This window comes from Cetorhinus maximus, chromosome 3, assembly GCF_964194155.1.
Source record: "Cetorhinus maximus chromosome 3, sCetMax3.hap1.1, whole genome shotgun sequence".
Lineage (NCBI taxonomy): Eukaryota > Metazoa > Chordata > Chondrichthyes > Lamniformes > Cetorhinidae > Cetorhinus > Cetorhinus maximus.
In genome coordinates this window covers 186,580,613-186,599,003 of record NC_135881.1, presented here as the reverse complement: position 1 = coordinate 186,599,003, position 18,391 = coordinate 186,580,613, and the positions used below count along the sequence as shown (strand labels likewise).

The 18,391-nt window shown below is 42.0% G+C and overlaps 1 protein-coding gene across 3 annotated transcripts in view; it reads right to left on the bottom strand.

Moving 5' to 3' along the window:
- Positions 1-18,391, bottom strand: part of exoc3 (exocyst complex component 3) — a 30,644-nt gene that overhangs the window by 10,127 nt on the left and 2,126 nt on the right. Inside the window, exons 2-6 of one of the 3 annotated variants that reach the window (XM_078539418.1) lie at positions 15,829-15,877; positions 11,174-11,340; positions 8,335-8,554; positions 3,058-3,739; positions 1,027-1,144 (exon numbers count right to left, since the gene is read on the bottom strand). In XM_078539418.1, coding sequence (XP_078395544.1) covers positions 1,027-1,144; positions 3,058-3,739; positions 8,335-8,554; positions 11,174-11,317 — 1,164 coding nt within the window. In that variant the 5' untranslated portion in view covers positions 11,318-11,340; positions 15,829-15,877. Of the gene's footprint in view, positions 1-1,026; positions 1,145-3,057; positions 3,740-8,334; positions 8,555-11,173; positions 11,341-15,828; positions 15,878-16,829; positions 17,173-18,391 lie in introns of those variants that run through there. The other 2 variants (XM_078539417.1, XM_078539419.1) reach the window with 2 other exon arrangements.

The following is an 18,391-nucleotide window of genomic DNA, read 5'->3' as shown; positions in this document are numbered from 1 at the left end:
CCCATAGAACAGCTGAAGCATAAATAATGGAATCTAAACTCAGAGTTAGCCTAAAGGATAACCCAAAAAGCAACATCTTTATAAAAACTGACCATCACAGATTTAGAGCAGGGTAAGATCCTGCCTGACAAATCTTGTCAACTTCTTTCAAAGCTTCAAAAATTAAACAGCAGCAAGCCAAATGAAGACATTTACTAGGGATTATAAAAAACTTGAAGTTATACATGACAGATTTGTAATTAAAATAAAAGCCACTGGTTAAAGGTGTAAAGCAGAGTAACAAACTCCTATTAAATGCCTTCTAAAAATCCAAAATACTACATCCACTGGTTCCCCCTTATCTATCCTGCTAGTTAGACCCTCAAACAAAAAACTCAAATGGATTTGGTAAAAATGATTTCCCTCTCATAAAACCGCACAGACTCTACCTAAAGAGTGATTTTCCAAGTACTCTGTACCACATGCTTAAGAATAGATTCTAGCACAAACTCAATGTTTCACTGAATTCCCAGTGACTTCCTTGCCATCGCTGTGCTTTATTATTTAAAAAAAACCAAGAGGCAGCCTGTTTTTAAAAAAAGGAAGACAAAAATGTCAAATGAATCAGGCAACTAAAACTTTAAGATTTAATTGACTCCCGTCCACTCATTTTATTTCAGGATCCTCTTATGCACAGAAGATAGAGGTTTCCACATGATTCCATGGAAGGATCAAGTCATTAATCACCTCCTGTACCAAATATTCAATAACCAGTAACAGCAGAGTATTTTGATAGAAAGAGAATGTTGGACTTTGGTTGTCAAATAAGGGTTTGCGGCTGAGTGGTGCCCAGACATTTAAAAAAAATCAGTCTTCCACCTTTTGTTAGATTTGCAAAAAAGGTCAGCGTGTATTTTTCTTCACTCAGATTCTGACTACACAAGAAAAGATTGTGGAAAATCTGCCATTAATCTTTAGCTTTATGAGAAAGGGTGTAAATGCTGCTTTCATACTGTTATAATCCCTATTTAGAAGCTGTTAACTCACTGTAAGAGTTGTCATGTATTTGCTAAGAAGCATATTGGCCACATCATTCGACAGTAAGGGTTCCAGAGTCTTCACATCCACCTCAGGAGCTAGGTCTGGGTGTCCCATCATATCCGCACTATATAGTAAAGACATCAGAGTTTAACACACAATTCAATTAGAAGCAAAATGCAACAGCACAAACTCAGTAAAGTTTCAACTGACCAGGGCAGGCTGTAAAAAACAAAACTTGGCAGCTTTATGGTATAATTGCATTAAGTTCTGATTAGACCACATCTGGAACACCGCATTACATTCTGGACACCACACCTCAGGGTGGATATACTAACCTTGGAGGGGATGCAGCATAGATTCGTCAGAATGATACCGAGGCTAATAGGGTTAAATTATGAAGGGAGGTTCCATAGACTAGGCTTGTGTTCCCTCAAGTATACATGATTATGGTTGATCTAACTGAGGTGTTTAAGTTGACTAAAGGACTTGATAGGGTTGATAAAAATAAAAAATATTCACTCTCTCCACCACCAATGCAGTAAGTACCATATACAAGATGCAGCAACTTGCCAAGACTCCTTTGACAGCACCCTCCAAACCCATGACCTCTACCACCTAGGACAGGGGCAGCAGATGCATGGGAAAACCACCAGCTGGTTAAAGGGTTGGCTAACCAACAGAAAACAGAGAGTTGGGATAAATGGGTCTTTTTCTGGATGGCAAGCTGTCACTAGTGGGATGCCACAGGGTTCGGTCCTTGGGGAACTGGAATTGAGGTCCAACTATTTACAATCTATATTAATGACTTGGATTCAGGGATAGAAAGTACTATAGCTAAATTTGCAGATGACACCAAAATAGTTGGGAAAGTAAGTTGCAATGAAGAAATAACAAATTTACAAATGGATATGGACAGGTTAGGTGAAAGGGCAAAAATCTGGCAGATGGGGTTTAACGTGGATAAGTGTGAGGTTATCCCTTTTGGTCGGAAGAATAAAAAGGCGACTTATTATTTAAATGGAGAGAAACTTCAGAATGTTTCAGTGCAGAGGGATCTGGGTGTCCTCTTGCATGAATCACTGAAAGCTAGTATGCAGGTACAGCAGGAAATAAGAAAGGCAAATGGAATTTTGGCATTTATTACTAAAGGAATAGAGTATAAAAATAGGGAAGCGTTGTTGCAACTATACAAGGCATTGGTGAGACCACACCTGGAGTACTGTGCACAGTTTTTGTCCCCTTACTTGAGGAAGGATGTAGTTGCACTGGAGGCGGTTCAGAGAAGGTTCACTAGATTGATTCCAAAGATGCGGGGCTTGTCTTATGAGGAGAGATTGAGCAGTATAGGCCAATACTCGCTAGAGTTTAGAAGGATGAGAGGAGATCTAATTGAGGTATATAAGATGCTAAAGGGGATAGACAAAGTAGACGTGGAGCGGATATTTCCCCTTCTGGGGCATTCTAGGAGAGGCCATAGTTTTAGGCTAAGGGGTGGCAGATTTAAATCAGAGATGAGGAGGAATTACTTTTCTCAAAGGGTCGTGAATCTGTGGAATTTACTACCTCAGAGTGCAATGGGTGTCAGGATGCTGAATAAATTTAAGGAGGAGAAAGACAGATTTTAATTAGTAATGGGTTGAAAGGTTATGGGGAGAGGGCGGGAAATTGGAGTTGAGGCCAAAATGAGATCAGCCATGATCGTATTGATTGGCGGGGCAGGCTCGAGGGGCTGAATTGCCTACTCCTTCTCCTAGTTCTTATGTTTTTATGTTCCCAGCATTTTCTATTTTTGTGCCAAAAACCCTGATCAACCTATAGCTGTAGTGTTTTTTGAATGTATCACATATTTTTGGTTGCACAGGGACTTGCTTCTAATTTTCCTCCCTTTTTCCCACCAACCAAAAAAACGCCTGCATCTCCCAAATCTGTGATGACATGGGTCAGAATGGGAACGCACCATGTCAGGAGAAATCGCAAAGGAGAAACTGCACTCATATAATCCACATGGTATCACACACAGTCATATTAAACTCTTACCTGTGGTACGTATTTAGAACCCAGGTCAGTAGTGAAACAATCTCATTGGCCTCCAAGTCCTCAGAGGCAAGTTCCTCCACACGCGCTACTAGTCCCTGGTGATACAAACACTGAAGTTTTGTGAAGATGTTGTAATGAGGGGGAAAACACTGCACCATCAAGTTCTTCGTGACCTGCAAGTCCTCAAGAACATACTTGCGCGTGAGCTCCAGATGACGCACAAGCCACATTTTGTCTAGTTCCCGTGTATCAGACTGACTGGCCTCAATCCGATTGGCAACAGTCTGTTCCAGCACCACAAACAACCTGGCTTTCCACCGTTTTGGTCTGCCAGGCGGAATGAATCCCGTCTGCTTCTGACGGTCAAGCATCCGCTTATCGATCTTTTCTTCTCTCTCAATGATTCGAATCACTGAAACGAGTTGGGCCGGATCACTGCGGACTGTTACTGAAGACCTTTGCACCAGCATCCAGATCTGCTTGCCCATTTGCTCTGAGAGGTTCTGCACCTCAGTAAAGTAGGCCTGGATGAGTTTCATATCATGTGTGTTCTTGCTATCCATACGATACTGCTCATACATAAGGTCATCGCGGGAACACTCCAGATCCATCAGTTTTCGATGGGCTGAAAGCAGTTCTCCTCGTTCAATCAGTTCACAGGCCTCCTGCACAATCTCTGGAACTGAAAACCAGACAATAAGGAACATTAGCTGATGGATGGTCACTGCACTGACAGTAATATTGCTGCATAATAATACAAATACTGAAAAAATCTTTTCACTGAGGATTATAATTTCAAACAATGTTTTACAAATCTTTTACTAAGACAGTGACAATAGAAGTTAGGGTAAACTTCTTTGTACAGAGGATTAACATAAGGCCATTCCATCTTCTAAGAAAAAAATATTTTTTGAAGCCAGCAAAGACATGATGGTCCAGCCTCCCTCTGTGCTGTAGATTTCTATGCTGGCAAATGAGAAAAACAACTTCAAACAACACAAACTGAGACATCACATTATATCTATTCCCAACAGGAGTAAACCTCCCTGTTTACAACCAAACTGCAAATTATTTCATGAGTGTTGTTTTTCTTCCCCAAAGTGTGTGTCTAATTGTGACAGTATGCGATGGGAGGGGATGAAAACAACTGCTCTAGTGTAGAGAAAATTCATTCAATACTTTAAAAAGAGCAGTAATTTTTCTCCCACTGAGTTATATTTTTGTTGCGCTAAATGGAAGAGAGGTGCTCAATTCCAAGTTTCCAGTCAATTTTTTGTGAGAGTAGCTGAATTTATAACATCAGGTATAATTTTTTCCAAAGAAAACACAGAACTTAGTTTTTGATCATAGCATGCTGCAATGTTACAAAATTTAAAACTACCTAAATCTGACTATAAGCAACAATGGCTATAAATGGATGTCATGGAATGGAGAGATGAAGTTTATGTTCACACTTCCCCAGCCTACTCAGTTGTAATCCACATAATAGTGGCAAATGCTCAGCAGTATTATAGAAGGAACTTAGTGGGTTGTTTTTGCAACTCGTCTGTCTACCAGTTCAACAGCAACAATTAAGTGGCTTGGGAGAAAACTACATGTTCATTGTCTCTATACAGTTGGTAAACTGCCTGGAGGCAGAGATCATTTGGGAAATATTAAGAGGGATCTCTCCTATCACTAATAACTAACTCCTGGCAGTGAACACATCTCATTGATTTTTATTTTTGCTCTGTTAATCGGTGGTGCACTTAAGATGTGGAATGGACCAATGCACATACTAAAACAGCAAAACTACATAGTTAACACAGAGCTAGCACAGTCCTTGCAGAGACATAGTCCTATCTTAACACTGAGGACCCTTTACTGTGTTGTGTGGCACTACCGCTGTGCTAAATGGGATATACTCAGAGCAGATGTAGCTGCTCAAAACTGAGCATTCATGAGGGCCATCAGATGAGTTGCATTCAACCACAATCTATAACCTTATCACCCAGTATGTCCCTCACTCTACCATTATCATCAAGCCAGGGGGCCAACCCTGGCTCAATGAGGAGTGTAGGAAGCATGCAAGGAGAAACACAAGGCATATCTAAAAATGTGGTGCCAACCTGGTAAAGCTATAACACAGGGCTACATGCATGTTAAACAGCACAAGCATCATGCCATAGACAGAGCTAATGATCTCACAACCAATAGATTAGATTAAAGCTCTCCAGTCCTGCCACATCCAGTCGTCAATGGTGGTGGACAATTAAACAACTAATCAGAGGCAGAGGTTCCACAAACAATCTCATTTTAAATGATGGCAGAGCCCAGCATGTCAGTGCAAGAGACAAGGCTGAAGCATTTGCAATCATCTTCAGCCAGAAGTGCCAAGTGGATGATTTACCTCAGCCTCCTCTTGAGGTCCCCGACATTACAGATGCCAATCTTCAGCCAATTTGATTCCCTCGCAATATCAAGAAATGGCTGACGGCACAGAAAACAGCAAAGCCCATGGGCCCTGACAAAATTCCACAGTCGTACTGAAGACTTGTGCATCTAAACTAGCCGTACCCCTACCTAGCTATTCCAGTACAACTACAAAACTGGCCTCTACCCAACAATATGGAAAATTTCCAAGGTATGCCTTGTCTCCAAATCTAATCTGGTCAATTAATGCCCCAGATGTCTACACTCAATCATCAGCAAAGTGAAAATAACACTATCTACGACGCCTTGGTCACTCAGCAATACTAACTGATGCTCAGTTTGGGTTCTGCCAGGGCCACTCAGCTTCAGGCCCAATTACAACCTTGGTTCAAACATAGACAAAAAAGCTGAATTCCAGGAGTGAGGTGAGAGTCATCGCCTTTGATGCTAAGACAGCATTTAACCGAGTGTGGCATGAAGGACCCCTAACAAATACAAAATTGATGTCAAATCTTCACTGGTTGGAGTCAAACCTAGCACAAATGAAGATAGTTTTGTTTGTTTGTTAGAGGCCAATCATCTCATTCCCTGGACATTGCTGCAGGAGTTCCTCAGGGTAGTGTCCTAGGCCCAACCATCTTAAGTTGCTTCATCAAGGATCTTCTCTCCATCATAAGGTCAGAAGTGGGGGGGTTCATTGACGATTGCAAAATGTAAAGTACCATCTGCAACTCCTCAGATACTGAAGCAGTCCATGCCCACATGCAGCAAGACTTGGACCTTGGACTGACAAGTGACAAATAACATTCATGCCACACAAGTGCCAGACAATGACCAGCTCCAACAAGAGAGAATCTAACCATCTCCCCATGACATTCAATGGCTTCATCATAGCTGAATTGCCCACGATCAACATCCTGGGAATTAGCATGAATCAGAAACTGAACTGGAGCAGACATACAAATACTGTAGGTCAGAGGCTGGGAATTCTGTGGTGAGTAACTCATCTATTGACTTCTCAAAGCCTGTCCCCCATCTACAAGGCGCAAGTCAGGTGTGTGATAGAATACTCTCCACTAGCCCGTTTGAGTGTGGTTCCAACCAACACTTGAAGTTTGACACTATCCAGAAAAAAGCAGACCATGTGATTGGCATCCCATCCACTACCTTAAACATTTGTTCCCCGCCTCCAATAATGCTCAGTGGCAGCAGTGTGTACCACCTATCTACAAGATGCACTGCAGCAACTCACCATAGCTCCTTAGATAGCACCTAACAAACCCACAACCTTTGTCATCTAGAAGGACAGGGACAGCAGATACATGGGAATACCACCACCCAAAATCACCCCTCCAAGTCATCCTGACTTGCAAATATATCATTGCTCATTCACTGTCACTGGATCAGAATCCTGGAACTCCCTCACTTAAAGCACTGTGGGTGTATCTACGCCACATGGACTGCACCAGTTCAAGAAGGTGTTTCACCACCACCTTCTCAAGGTCAATTAGAATGAGAAATAATTGCTAGCCTTGTCAGCCATGCTCACAGTGAACAATTTGAAAAGACATTGTGGTTGGATTGGCATTTTAGTAGCTATATTACAAACTTTTTGTGGGAACTGGGACAATATGGCTACATTTCTTTAATATCCCCAAAAAACTATGCAAATCCTAAAAACAATTCAAAATAGCCACTTTAACTAACTTATTCTAAATTTTGAAAAATAGCAAATAAATTAATTACATTGATAAATCATTGGTTAGGCCAGAGTACTGTGTCCAATTCTAGGCACTACACTTTAAGATGTCAACGCCTTGAAGTGGTACATGATACCTGAAATAAGGGATTAGTTATGTGGAGAGAGTACAGGTTATACCCCTTAGAGCAGTGAAGGTTAAGAGAGATTTAATATATATGTGTTCAAAATTATGACAGGTTTTGATAGTGAAAATAAGGAGAAATGTTTCCACTGGTGCAAGAGGCAGTCACCAGAGGAGACAGGTTTAAGGTATTTGGCAAAAAAAAAAATACCCACGGGGAAGTGAGGAGAACTATGTTTTTTGCAGTGAACTACGATGATATGGAATGCAATGCTTGAAAGAGTGGTGGATGCAGATTCAATACTAATTTTCAAATGGGAGTTAGATATATAATTGACAAGGAAAATGTTAAGGCTATTAGGGAGTGGAAATAATTGGCTAGCTCTCTTAAACAGCTGACACAGATATGGTGAGCTCAGTGGCCCTCTTCTATGCTGCATGATTCTATGATGTAGCATTGCATACAAAACAAGAGCCAAATTTATTGGAATTTTTCTTCCTGCAACTAGATAGCACTTTGAATGGCAGGGTCTAAAGGTTCAACCAAACCACAAAAGCCTGATGGACTTCAGTATTTGTTAATATTCCAAGATAGTTAAATATAATTAAAAACTATCCTTGAAATAACAGTGCAATTGTGAGGGATGTAAGTACTGCATCATTATTGCAAGAACGCCAATTGACTTCCTAACAGTGATTCATTTTTTTCACTCATTCAAGCTGTGTCATTGTGCTTTCCTCAATTTAACAAAGGCACTGTATCTAAAGATTCTTTTCATAAAGGACAAATAATTATCTATCAAAGGACTGCATTTGCTCACTGGTTGCCATTAGAGCAATATTTTAACACTGCTTAGATTTTGTGCTTTGCCATTACTAGTCAATCCTCTGTGACGTTATACACAGAAATTCAACACCAAGTGCAGCCTTCAGGGAAATCAGGGTTAGATTGAAGGGATCATTTGGCCTGGATATTGCTACTTTAGCTTAAATTCTCATTCAAGGATTCTCATTTATCTAAGTTACAACAACTGAAAATTACCTGAAAAAATGTTTTTGAGGTTTTCTACAGCAGCTGCCAGCTGGCTGTGCTGGACCACAGCATCTTTCACATCCTTCAGATTCTCTATTGTATTAATGCTCTGTCTCCAGTCCTTACTGACATCTGCCAAGGAATGCTGGATGTCTTTAACATCATTTAAGGCATTGTGAAGCTGGCTAAGCCCTGTCCGCACTCCATCCAACTGGGACTGGATGGCTGCCTAAAAGACAATTCAAAAGTAATCTCTGTAAGAATGGGAGAAATGCACATTTAACTCCTGAAGCACCTGGAAGAAAGGTCAATAGCTTGAAAGTGCTGTCCATGTTAGTTGCTAAACAATGAGGTCTTATCACTATTTATATGGCAGGTACATTTAACTAATTTTGAAAATTGTAGAAAAACACATGATGTTTCTTTTCTCTGTGTATGTTTGTAATTGCTCGCATTCAGTTTGAAGATTAAAAATGAAGACAATTCCTTTCTGTGGTGACTGCCCCAGTTCGTGTGGAGGGTAAACGTCAACATGGGCAGGTTCAGCCAAATGGCCTGCATCCATGTTATAACGTCTCTGTACCGTCTGTGAGCAGAGAGAGCGTGCAGGTTTTGAGTCACAGAACATTAAGTACCAATGATCCAGGTGGTGCAAAAATATGGCAAGACTCCTCAAAATCGGAAATTAGCCTAGTGCACTTAAAATTGTTCTTATTGAGAATTAAACGAAAGATAATTAAAGCAGCTTGTGCTGGTAGAAGTAGCATCAAAAGTGATGTTTATCACAAACTAATTAATACTTGCAATATTCGCTGAATGTGCTCCGAGGCAAATTAGTAAAACCAGGTACTCGAAAAATCAAGTTCTGCAGTACAACAATTTAATTAAATTGCTCTTAATAGTAACTTTGAACATCATTTCTTTTTATTCATTTACAGGATGTGGGCTTCACTGGCTAGGCCAGCATTTACTGCCCATCCCTAATTGCTCTTGAGAAGGTAGCGGTGAGCTGCCTTCTTGAACCACTGCAGTCCATGTGGTGTAGGTATACCCACAGTGCTGTTAGGGAGGGAATTCCAGAATTTTGATCCAGGTCCGTGAAAGGACGGCGATATATTTCCAAGTCAGGATAATGAGTGGTTTGGGGAGAACTTCCAGGTGGTGGTGTTCCCAGGTATCTGCTGCCCTTCTCCTTCTAGATGGTGAAGGTCGTGGGTTTAGAAGGAGCTACCTAGGCAGCCTTGGTGAGTTTCTACAGTGCATCTTGTAGATGGTACACACTGGTGCCACTGTTCGTCGGTGGTGGAGGGACTGAATGTTTGTGGAAGGGGTGCCAATCAAGCGGGCTGCTTTGTCCTAGATGGTATTTATGTGGCTAGTCCAGCTCATTTTCCCCCAGTAACCCCCAGGATGTTCATACTGTGATGGTAATGCCATTGAATGTCAAGGGAAGATGGTTAGATTCTCTCTTGTTGGAGATGGTCATTGATGGCACTTGTGTGGCGCGAATGTTACTTGCCACTTGTCAGCCCAAGCCTGGATATTGTCCAGGTCTTTCTGCATTTGCACATGGACTGCTTCCATATCTGAGTCATCATGAATGGTGCTGAACATTGTGCAATCATCAGCAAACATCCTCATTTCTGACTTTATGATGGAAGAAGGTCATTGATGAAGCAGCAGAAGACAGTTGGGCCTAGGGCTCTACCCTGAGGAACTCCTGCAGTGATCTCCTGGAACTGAAATGATTGGCGCCCAACAACCACAACCATCTTCCTTTGTGCTAGGTATGACTCCAACCAGCGGAGAGCTTTCATCCTGATTCCAATTGACTCCAGTTTTGCTAGGGCTCCTTCATGTCACAGTTGGCCAAATGCTCCCATGGTCAAGGGCAGTCGCTCTCATGACACTTAAAATATATTTTCAATGGAAAAGGAACTTGGTGCTATACAAGATATTAGCTTAAATTAGGAAATAGAATTAGTTTTAGTGAGATATATAAAAAACATGACCGAAACCTAGCAAAGAAGAAAGCCCAGCCTTTTAAAATTACCATTTTACTTTGAGCAGCTTTAAGAAATATCTATATTAAAAGTCTTGCACTTGTAGTTACTTATGCTGATAGAGTCATAGTGAGTCAATCATTATAGCAGAGAAGGAGGCCATTCCACCCATTAAGTCCATGCCAGCTCTCTGTAGAGCAATACAGTCAGCCCCATTATCCCGCTCTATCCGACAGCCCTGCAAGCTGATTTCCCCTATCCAAGTTCCTATTGAAATCATTGATCTTCTGTGCTTCCAACACCCTCATAGACTGCAAGTTTCAGGTTATTATCACTCGCTGCATAAAACAGTCCTTCATATTCCATCCCCCACCCTGGCACCAAAACCTTATATCTGTGTCCCCTAGTCCTTGTGCAATCAGCTGATGGGAAATTAATTAAACTAAATTAGTGGGAAGTTAATGTTATCCATTAGAAATTAGCAGGTCCACATTTCTTTAATTTGTCAAATTGCAATTTCACCACCACCACAGTGGAGGCACTGCAGTGCTGTCATGGGCAAGAAAATATATTTACAGCAGGACCAGCTTAGACAGGCAGTTTTAAATGTGGAAATATAAACGGTTATGACAGGATGAATGACTTTTAAGACGTGAGCTGAGTTATTTCTGTGCACTTTGGTCCAACTATCACCACTTTTCACTTGAATGTTAGCCTTCCAATGTGCAATGCCACAGGAGATTGACATTAGTCACATTATTGCTTATATGGCATTAAAAGAAAACATGTCTTTGCAATGTACAGCTACAAAGCAAGGGTAATTTCCTCCTCTTCTGTGTACTGACCTTCAGCCTGGCTTCCACAGAGGCCTTCTTCCGAGCCTCCCGTCTGCGATACTGCTCCACTTTGTCCAGCTGATCAGGCCGCTGCAGCATCCCAGCCACTCGTTGTGCAGCTGTCCACACAGCTTCCCGGTCAGTTTCTTCCATGTTCACAATGTTTGCTGGAAGTCCTTTGAAATAACATGCAGATATTTGTGCAACTTAACATTTAAATCCTCTCTCCTCTCCCAATTTAATACAAAAATTAAATATCTCACAAAACCAGGCTAAAAATCTCTGGCATTGGGACAGAATTTAATGTTTTGTTTTAATTTATATTTTGTCCACCCCACCATATTTAGTTTATTGGCAAGCTTCTTTCCACTTGTATAGACGGACAGGAGAAGCAACTTTGTATTCTTGTGGGATTTTATTCTATTGCCCTTAATCTTTCAATTCGTGCATATCACACACTGTGCTCTACTACACTACCGATGATCGACCAGCCAACCAGGAACCTAGAGATAGGTCTGTCACTTGGATCCAAATACCCCGACAAGCTATGTATGATGGGTAGATTAGTTCTAGATGGACAAAGAGTAAACTCATAACTAGGTGGCTTTTTTCATATGTAAAATGGTCCAAATGCCCCACCCCACTTTACACAAGATTAACCGTAATCTTGTCATGTCCAGTTGAGGAAGTGCATCTACAGGATAGAATAATAAGACTATGGAAAGAAACAAGACTCGTTTTCAAATTCAGGAGAAAGATAGCATTATACGGTAAAATAGCAATTAAGAACTATTATTAAAGGGATTTGCTCACCATAAGTAGCTGTATCCACCATTTTGTTTTTAATATATTCATTTACAGGATGTGGACATCGCTGTCTAGGCCAGCATTTATTGCCCATCCTTAAATGCCCTTGCGAAGGTGGTGGTGAGCTGCCTTCTTGAACCGCTGCAGTCCATGTGGTGTAAGTGCACCCACAGTGCTGTTAGGGAGGGAGTATCAGGATTTTGACCCAGCAACAGTGAAGGAATGGCAATATACTTCCAAGTCAGGATGGTGAGTGATTTGGAGGGGAACTTCCAGGTGGTGGTGTTCCCATGTATCTGCTGCCCTTGTCCTTCTAAATGGTAGTGGTCATGGGTTTGAAAGGTGCTGCCTAAAGAGCCTTGGTGAATTCCCGCAGTGCATCTTGTAGATGGCCCACACAGCTGCCACTGCTCATCGGTGGTGGAAGGGGTGTGAATCAAGCGGGCCACCTTGTCCTGGATGGTCTCAAGCTTCTTGAGTGTTTTTGGAGCTGCACTCATCCAGGCAAGTGGAGAGTATTCATCTCACTCCTGACTTGTGCCATGTAGATGGTGGTTAGGCTTTGGGGAGTCAATAGGTGAGTTACTCACTGGAGGATTCCTAGCCTCTGACCTGCTCTTGTGGCCACAGTATTTATGTGGCTAGTCTAGTTCAGTTTCTTGTCAATTGTAACCCCAGGATGTTTATAGTGGGGGATTCAGTGATGGTGATACCATTGAACTTCAAGGGGCGATGGTTAGATTCTCTCTCGTTGGAGATGGTCATTAATGGTACTTGTGTGACGAGAATGTTACTTGCCATTTGTCAGCCTAAGCCTGCATATTGTCCAGGTCTTGTTTCTTATGGACAGGGACTGCTTCAGTATCTGAGGAGTCGCGAATGGCATGGAACACTGTACAATCATCAGCAAACATCCTCACTTTTGACCTTATGATGGAATGAAGGCCATTGATAAAGCAGCTGAAGATGGTTGGGCCTAGGGCACTACCCCGAGGAACTCCTGCAGTGATGTCCTGGTACTGAGATGATTGACCTCCAACAACCACAACCATCTTCCTTTGTGCTAGGTATGACTCCAACCAGCGGAGAGCTTTCCCCCTGATTCCCCATTGACTCTAGTTTTGCTAGGGCTCCTTGATGCCACACTCAGTCAAATGCTGTCTTGATGTCAAGGGCAATCACTCTCACCTCTGGAGTTCAGCTCTTTTGTCATGTTTGAACCAAAGCTCTAATGAGGTCAGAAGCTGGGTGACCCTGGCAGAAATCAAACTGAGCATCAGTGAGCAGGTTATTGCTAAGCAAGTGCCGCTTGATAATACTGTTGATGACCCCTTCCATCACTGTACTGATGATTGAGAGTAGACTGATGGGGCAGTAATTGGCCGGGTTGGATTTGTCCTGCTTCTGTACAGGACATACCTGGGCAATTTTCCACATTGCCGGGTAGATGCCAGTGTCGTAGGTGTACTGGGACAGCTTGGCTAGGAGTACGCCAAGTTCTGGAATACAAGTCTTCAGCACTATTGCTGGAATATTGTCAGGGCCCATAGCCTTTGCAGTATCCAGTGCCTTCAGCCACTCCTTGGTATCGCATGGAATGAATCTAATTGGCTGAAGGCTGCAATCTGAGAGGCTTGGGGCCTCCGGAGGAGGCCGAGAAGTATCACCCACTTGGCACTTCTGGCTGAAGATCGTTGCAAATGCTTCAGCCTTATCTTTTGCACTGATGTGCTGGGCTCCCCATCATTGAGGACGGGGAATAAAAACAGAAAATGCTGGAAAAACTCAACAGGTCTGGCAGCGTCTGTTGAGAGAGAAACAGAGTTAACATTTCGAGTCCGTATGACTCTTCTTCAGAGCTGAGGATGGGGATTGAGGATAAGGATATTTGTGAAGCCTCTTCCTCCAGTGAGTTGTTTAATTGTCCACCACCATTCACAACTCGATGTGGCATGACTGCAGAGCTTAGATCTGATCTGTTGGTTGTGGAATCGCTTAGCTCTATCACTTACTGCTTATGCTGTTTAGCACACGAGTAGTCCTGTATTGTAGCTTCACTAGGTTGACACCTCATTTTTAGCTATGCCTGGTGCTGCTCCTGGCATGCCCTCCTGCAGTCTTCATTGAACCAGGGTTGATCCCCTAGCTTGGTGATAAAGGTAGAATGTGGGGTATGCCGGGCCATGAGGTTACAGTTTGTGATTGTGTACAATTCTGCTGCTGCTGATGGCCCTCAGTGCCTCATAAATACCCAGTCTTGAGTTGCTAGATCTGTTTGAAACCTATTTAGCATGGTGGCATGTCCACACACATGATAGAGGGTATCCTCAATGTGAAGACAGAACTTCACAAGGACTGTGTGGTGGTCACTCCTACCGATACTCTCGTAGACAGGTGCATCTGCGGCAGGCAGTTTGGTGAGGATGAGGTCAAGTATGTTTCTCCCTCTTGTTAGTACCCTCACCACCTGCCCAAGACTCAGTCTATCAGCTATGTCCTTTAGGACTCGGCCAGCTTGGTATGTAGTGGTGCTACCAAGCCACTCTTGGTGATGGACATTGAAGTGCCCCACCCAGAGTATATTCTATGCCCTTACCATCCTCAGTGCATCCTCCAAGTGGTGCTCAACATGGAGAAGTACTGATTCGTCAACTGGTTGGGGGGGGGGGGGGTGGTACGTGATAATCAGCAGGTTTCCTTGCCCATGTTTGACCTGAGACTTCATGGAGTCGATGCTGAGGACTCCCAGGGCTACTCCCTCCTGACTGTATACCACTGTGCCGCCACCTCTGCTGGTCTGTCCTGCCAGTAGTACAAGGCATACCCAGGGATGGTGATGGTGGTGTCTGGAACATGATCTGTAAGGTATGATTCCATGAGTATGACTATGTCAGGCTGTTGCTTGATTGGTCTGTGAGACAGCTCTCCCAATTTTGGCACAAGCCTCCAGATATTAGTAAGGAGGACTTTGCGACACAAGGACGACACAGCTGTGTTTGCCATTGTCGTTTCCTGTGCCTAGGTTGATGCTGGGTCGTCCATCCGGTTTCATTCCTTTCTTTTGGCTTTTTTGTTTGATACAACTGAGTGGCATGACAGACCATTTCAGAGGGCATTTAAGAGTCAACCACATTACTGTGGACCTGGAGTCACGTGTAGGCTAGACCAGGTGAGGATGGATTTCATGAACAGATTTCATTAGACTTTTAATTCCAGATTTTTACTGAACTCAAATTCCACCATCTGCCATGATGGGATTCAAGCCCGCATCCCCAGAGCATTACCCTAGGTCTCTGGATTACCAGTCCACTACGCCACTGCCTCCCCCATGCAAATGAAATGTTTATCTTTATTGTCTTTGATGTTCTAGTGTAATATTCAGTCTAATCACATGATGAGTCATCACTAAAGATGATTTTGTGTAACGGTACCCATAAGCAATAGGAAAATTCATTTAAACCAGTGCTATTAAGCTTCAATACGCTTTTTGTGATTATCTGCTCTGAACCTTAAATTGCTTACTCCACTATCACAATCAGTACTTTTTCGAGATAGCATTTAGTTCAAAATGTTCTCTCAATACACAACTCAAGTTTTTAAAGGGTAATTCCTCGGTTTGCACTATCAGAGCATTTTCATGGTTCAAGACAAATACTCCACACCATAACTTAAGCTAGAAATCACTGTGACAACAGTAGGCAAAAATTTTTTAAATATACAATTTTAAGATGATTTTTTAACTAAATCTAAGTAACTCCTGGAAACTAGTTCAAGGTAATTAATGTGTTTTTTTCACAATAAACCCTGGATTAGAGTAGATCAGACGAAAAAAAATATTTTTGAAATGTCTTACTTACTTCACTTTTCTATTAATTGAAGGATGAATTCTGATGGTAGAGATTCAACCTGCATTATGAAAAACAGAAATTTGAACTGTTTGATGTAGAATGTAGGTGTCCCTATTATAGCTGCAGTTGACATATGCATCATTACTAAGGTCGTTGTTCCTCTGAACTAGTTCATTCAAGCTTTGACTGCATTGTGCTGCATTCTTCCTCCTCCCTGGATCCTCACTGTATTTAAATCAAGATACATCATACCATCTCCTCTTCAAACTCATTCTTAACTAAAACTTCAAAACTGTGGAACTCATTACCTTGCATCCTGCAATCTTCCAGCTGTTAAAACCCAAGCCCAAAATCAACAAATCACTGGATCTTGATTTACCATTTTCTCTCTTACCTTTTATAATCTTGGTACTAAACTGCATCACAAACTTTGGCCAGTCACATAGATTTTTGATCAAGTAACGTGCTTCAACTGTACCCTAATGAGAAAATACTCAATGATCGTTGGATGCTTATGCTTCTGTTATTTGTGGGGGTATTGTACATTGGGAAGAAAAGAGCTGCCAACTTAGGGTTGTTGAAGAGTCATACGGACTCAAGGCATTGACTGTGTTCCTCTCCGCAGATGCTGTCAGACCTGCTGAGTTTTTCCAGGTATTTTTGTTTTTGTTTTGGATTTCCAGCATCCGCAGTTTTTTGTTTTTATGCTAGCTTAGGGTATTGGAGAAGTATGTTACAAAGGACTTCAGCCTGACGTCTATTCTATTCCAGAAAGCCAGTTGTTGGTGAAGGATAGAACTGGAGCCAATCTTTACACAAGCACAATGACAGTTTTAGTCTGTCTATTTCCTCTGGCCAGGAGCTTCTTCCTTATACTTTGCTTGCACAGTCTATGGAGATTGAGTTAACCCAATCAGTACCAAGGCCACCATTTGGTCAGGCAATATCACTGGAATGTTTACAAGCTAATAGGATTGAAGTGTGGGAAACCAAAGGTCTTGGGAGCTTACCTTGGCCTGGCGGACAAATGACACTTGATGTCATTGGTAACTGGGCTATTCAGATAAATACTAGGCAATGATTGGATTGAATTGATCTCCACAGACTTTGCTGCGGAAAAAAAGTAAAAGAAGGAATCCGCTGAAGGGAGAGGCAAACCAGTACGAGAGGAGAGGAATCCGTCCAGAGCAGGTTCGGGACCATCCCGCTGATAGAGGTACCTTACAGGCGCACGGGACTCAAAGAGGGATCACATGCCACACTGCTGCAACCAGGGAGTGACTATGAGCAGACAAAGCTTCTGCCCAAAGTGTAATGGTAATACTGCTTTAATATTATTGTTCAAACATTAGCATATGTCAAGTCTTTCTTACACTAGTAACATATAACCACTGTCACCAATAAGGATTATCATTTCGAACCATTTTGGAATTTGCAATTAAGGGATTAAATGGCTTATTGAATCCTAGGACCCAGATTTTCCAACACGTGTAAACACACATGCGACTGAGCTCCCTCCATCTTTTACGCTGGGATCAGCTTAGGTCTGAAGTTGTGCAAAGGAGTGTTCAGAGTAGGTGGCTGCAGAATGAGAAAGGAACAATACTGGTTTAATGTTTGTGTTGAATCTGGGAGGTGAAAGGCAGAACAATAAAATGAAGTTGAAGTGCAGTCACACAGAGTCAGGACAACACTTGTTGACAGAATAGGGGTGTTGTACAAAACAGTTAAGTAGCTGGGAGAAACAAACAGCATCTTTTAAAAAAAGCATTTCTGCCAAGAATGGCAAAAAATGTATCTACAGCAGAAATCAACTTGGAACTATGAGACATGAAGTACTTCAGCTCCCGAAAACAAATACCATTATTACCGATTGAGAAAGTAGTCTCTGATTGCAGATATATTCCACAGCAAAACTGCATTTATAATTTTGCTACAAATAAATGGCACTTAAAGCTGAAAAAATCCCTGAAAATGCTTCCAAATAAGTTGATTTTGCAATGAGAAGTTTGAATTGAAGCTACAAAATCAAAAGAACATAAATAATAATTGATCATTTCTATAACCAAAATATGATGCAATAAAAGTGCATATTGACATCAATAACAGGTTCAATATTACAAAGAATCATCCTATCAGCCTGTCCAATCAAAAGATATAAATTAAACAAAAAGCTATGTTTCATTTTGTTAGTAATTGTGATAAAACAGTGGTCATTCCCTACTATCATAATGTAATTATATGAACCATAGACAGGCAATCAGAATGGGAGAATGGAGATGGAATTCTGCAGGCATATCATTACTAAGTGTTAGGAACATAGGGCTTAGGGGCAGGAGTAGCCATTCAGCCCTTCAGGCCTGCTCTGCCATTTGATAAAATCATGACTGGTCTAGTAGTGGTCTCAACTCCATTTTCCAGCCTGCCCTCCCCCCCCCTTAACCCTTGGCTCCCCTGTCTATCAAAAATCCAACTCTCTCTTGAATAAATCCAACGACCCAGCCTCCACTGCATTCTGGGGAAGAGAATTCCACATACTAACAACCCTTGGAGAGAAAAACATTTCTCTTCT